Source organism: Rhipicephalus microplus, chromosome 9, assembly GCF_043290135.1.
Source record: "Rhipicephalus microplus isolate Deutch F79 chromosome 9, USDA_Rmic, whole genome shotgun sequence".
Lineage (NCBI taxonomy): Eukaryota > Metazoa > Arthropoda > Arachnida > Ixodida > Ixodidae > Rhipicephalus > Rhipicephalus microplus.
The window spans coordinates 107549335-107552919 of record NC_134708.1 but is presented as its reverse complement, the minus strand read 5'-3'; the positions used below and the strand labels follow the sequence as shown (position 1 = coordinate 107552919).

The window sequence follows — 3585 nt, the reverse complement described above, 5'->3', positions numbered from 1 at the left end:
TTACCATCACGTCGTGTTGGTCTCAGCGAAAAACTGATGTCCCGTTACGTTGGCCCCTACCGCGTCATACGCAAGGTCACCAGCGTGACCTATGAGATAGCTCCACTCCATACCACGTCAGTACCAGCTTCAGTCCCGACCGATATAGTGCACGTCTCACGGCTTAAGCCATACTACTCACGCCCCGAGAATTGATCGCACCGGGACGGTGCTTCTGCCGCCGGCGGGTAATGTCACGGGCTAAGTAGATGCCTGAGGATGACGACGACGAAGTGCTGAACGGGAACGTGCTTGGACTGCAGCAGCGTCGTACGCATTAGCTCGCCAGTATATTCGCCAGTACACATTTGTTCATCAGTGTATACTTTATTCCCCGTAACAATATATATATATATATATATATATATATATATATATATATATATATATATATATATATATATATATATATATAGTGTGAATACACTTTATAAGCGACCCCAAACCATCTACCGCCGTCGGCGGCGTCCGCAGTCTTCTCTCTCTCTCTCTCTCTCTCTCTCTCTATATATATATATATATATATATATATATATATATATATATATCGGCGTCAGTAACGCGCCTTATATCCAGATGGTAGCGTTGCCTCCGGGACATCCATCGCACGACCCGCTCTCGACGGGAGTCTGAGAGAGAAGGCGGGCGCGCGAGAGAGAGCGGTGCGCGCGCAGCTGCAGCGAGCGAGGAGAGCGGAGGAGCGACACTGATATCAGCGTCGCGTCCGTGGCTTATTCGGTAGAGCGTCGCGCTGTGGCTTGCCAAGTCCTCTTTCTTTTAAAGATAGAGAGAAGACAGCGGACGCCGCCGACGGCGGTGGATGGTTTGGGGTCACTTATAAAGTGTATTCACACTTAAAATAAAATGGAACTTCGAGCTTCAAGACGATTGGCCGACGATCAGATACGTACACAGGAGAAGGTGGGCAGGAGGGAACGCATAAATCGGAGACGCCTCTAACGCATGTGGGATATAAGCCCTGTCGAGCCTGCTGGAGGAGTGTCTGCGTCGCCATGTCCAAAGGTATTCCCGTGCACTACATTGTGCGCGTCCAGTAATGAAAAGTAGTGGACATGGCGTCGCAGCTCGCGTGAATTCCAGGTAGACCATTCCCAGCCAGCACCTTGTACATCGGTTCGCGTATTTAGAACGCTGTTCAAGTCGTCACTTAGAATGACATTATGACCGTCAAAAAAAACACGTCCAGGTCTCTAAAAAGTCATTAAACTGTCCATATTTTGGTGGCCCATACACACACATAAACACAGCAATGTAGTTGCAGTCTAAAGCAAACCCTGCCCACATCATCGTAAAAAGCATGATGATCCCTTAATAAAGCTCAATTAAAAATAATAATACCTACTCCCGTGAAACAAGATGAAGTGAAAGAGAAATAACAATATAGGTTGAGTTTTCATTTAAAAGCTAGCACGTCGGATAGCGAAAAGAAATAAGTTTCCTGCAGGCACAAAACTTCACAATTCGCAGCACGGGCGACACTGATCAATTCAGCCTGCTTTGCCGGACGGCGAAAACCTTGAACGTTCAATGAAAAAATTGGCAACATGTCCACAGAGTGAATGATGGAGAGTGGGGCGAAGCATTCGACCGTCCATTCGTTCTTGCTTCCGTCCGTCCATGCGTCCGTCTGTGTGACCGTCCATGCGTCCATCCGCCCATCAGTGCGTGCGTCCATCTCTGGGTTCGTCCATGCGTTCGTCCATGCATCCACCCCTGCGTCCATTGATGCGTCCATCCATGCATCTGTCTGTGTGTCCGTTCGTCCATCTATTCAACACTCCAAGTACCACCATCTCGCATCTTTTCGTCATATATTCCCCATATAGAAGCACCGCCATCTAGTGCACATTCCAATGACTAAACGAGAGGTGGCACACGCACACTTTCTTACGGCTTGCGCTTCTAGTCTACTTCGCACCTTCAACCAACGCAAGTTCATGGTATATACTAGTTCGTTGTACTCATGGCACTGCGGCTCAACGCTCGCTAAACCTTTCTAAAACTAAGAATAGGGAGTTTTAGTTTGTACGTATACTTCTTTACGTTACCGTGTTACCGGATACCGGATAGAATCTGCGCATGCGCGAGTCTTTACGGAACGTGAACCTTTACGTAACGTAAACTACTCGCCGGATAGGCTTTACGTTCACGGCCCGGAGCAAGCTACCGAGTCAAGACAAGCCGAAGCAGAAGTGCCAACGGCGAACACGTTGTCTTGTAGCTCTGCAGTCATCAGCGGAATCGATGTCTGGGCGCAAGCGATTCAGTCTCAGTGATGACATCGCTCTGGTAAAGGAGGTATTGTATGTAAATCCTTTCCTTGACCCTGCGAGGTGGCTGAAGATAGCCGATCGGCTCTCCGAGGTGCTCGGCAGGTACTTCAACATTCGCAGTGTCAGGGAAAGGCTTAACTTAATCCTCCTGCGTTTTTTGCGAGACCAGAAGAAGAAAATTAAGAGGTAAGTGCGTCTCGTATTGAACTTTGTTATGTACTGTTCTTTCCCATTGACAAAAAATTGTGATTACTGGCTCCGCAATAGCTCCGGTACAGAAGAGGAGCAGTCCGAGCTGGAGGACCTCCTGCAGCAAGCGGCTGACATAGCGCGCGAGTGCGGCTACACGCCACCGCCGTCAACCGCACGACAGCTCGCCGAACGCGACGGCATTAAAAAAAGAGCCTCAGGAAACTCGGTCGCCCGCCCGCCAGCGAAACGTCGCGTCGACAACAAGGAAGAAGATGCCCTGGCGGCCTACGCGGAGTTCACAGCGGGGGACGGTGTTGAGCCTGGTAAGAAATGTGCTGATTTCGCAATTCTTACTCGTACTTAACTGATAGTGAGCCGTACACTTGGCCTGCGTTGAATTTACAGGTGGTGTCATTTGATCAATTGCATGATACTACAGTGCTTCACCGGTTGAGTAAGTTAAGAGGAGAGTATAACAAACTGGACAAATATTTGTAAACGTTTGCTTTCTGCACGATCATAGCAGGCACAACCTCTGGAAGTTTTCTGTGTGAAATCTGAAGGCAGCAGCCATGCTTGCAGCACACTTTGCGGCCTGTTGTATGACTTCGTTAGGTGCTACCTGTGTGGCACTGTGGTATATTTTACCAGATAGGTGGAGACAAAGATATAGCAATGTTTAATAAGATTCCCGGAAATGTTTGCTTGGTTGCCTAACTTGCTACTTCTGGTGTCAGGTGATTACCGTGATGTAAAAAAGGATCACATGTGCAAAATAATATGTCTACTCACAAACACACACATGCTCAGAAAAGAGTCGTGCAGAGAACCTTGAACATGAGTTATATCAAGTGGCAAAATTGACAATGCTATAGACATGACATGCAGTCTGCTTGCACAACATGGGCAAATTGGAATATCTTCCTGCAAGCCTTCATCCTGCAGTAGATATGAAATTCTTATGAATATGCAATTGTTTTCTTTGTTACATAATCATTTCACCAGTTACATAACATTTTACTACGTCAGAGCTTGAACTATTCTGCCAAAGGTTGAGGAA

The 3585-nt window shown here is 47.4% G+C and overlaps 1 protein-coding gene across 1 annotated transcript; it reads left to right on the top strand.

The window, feature by feature from the left end:
- The first annotated feature begins 2218 nt into the window (after nt 1–2218).
- Nucleotides 2219–3178, top strand: LOC142771440 (uncharacterized). The gene is made up of 2 exons (XM_075872915.1): nt 2219–2519; nt 2601–3178. Exons 1-2 carry the CDS (start codon nt 2305–2307, stop codon nt 2887–2889), a joined length of 504 nt encoding a protein of 167 aa, XP_075729030.1. The 5' UTR covers nt 2219–2304; the 3' UTR covers nt 2890–3178.
- The last annotated feature ends 407 nt before the right edge of the window (nt 3179–3585 follow it).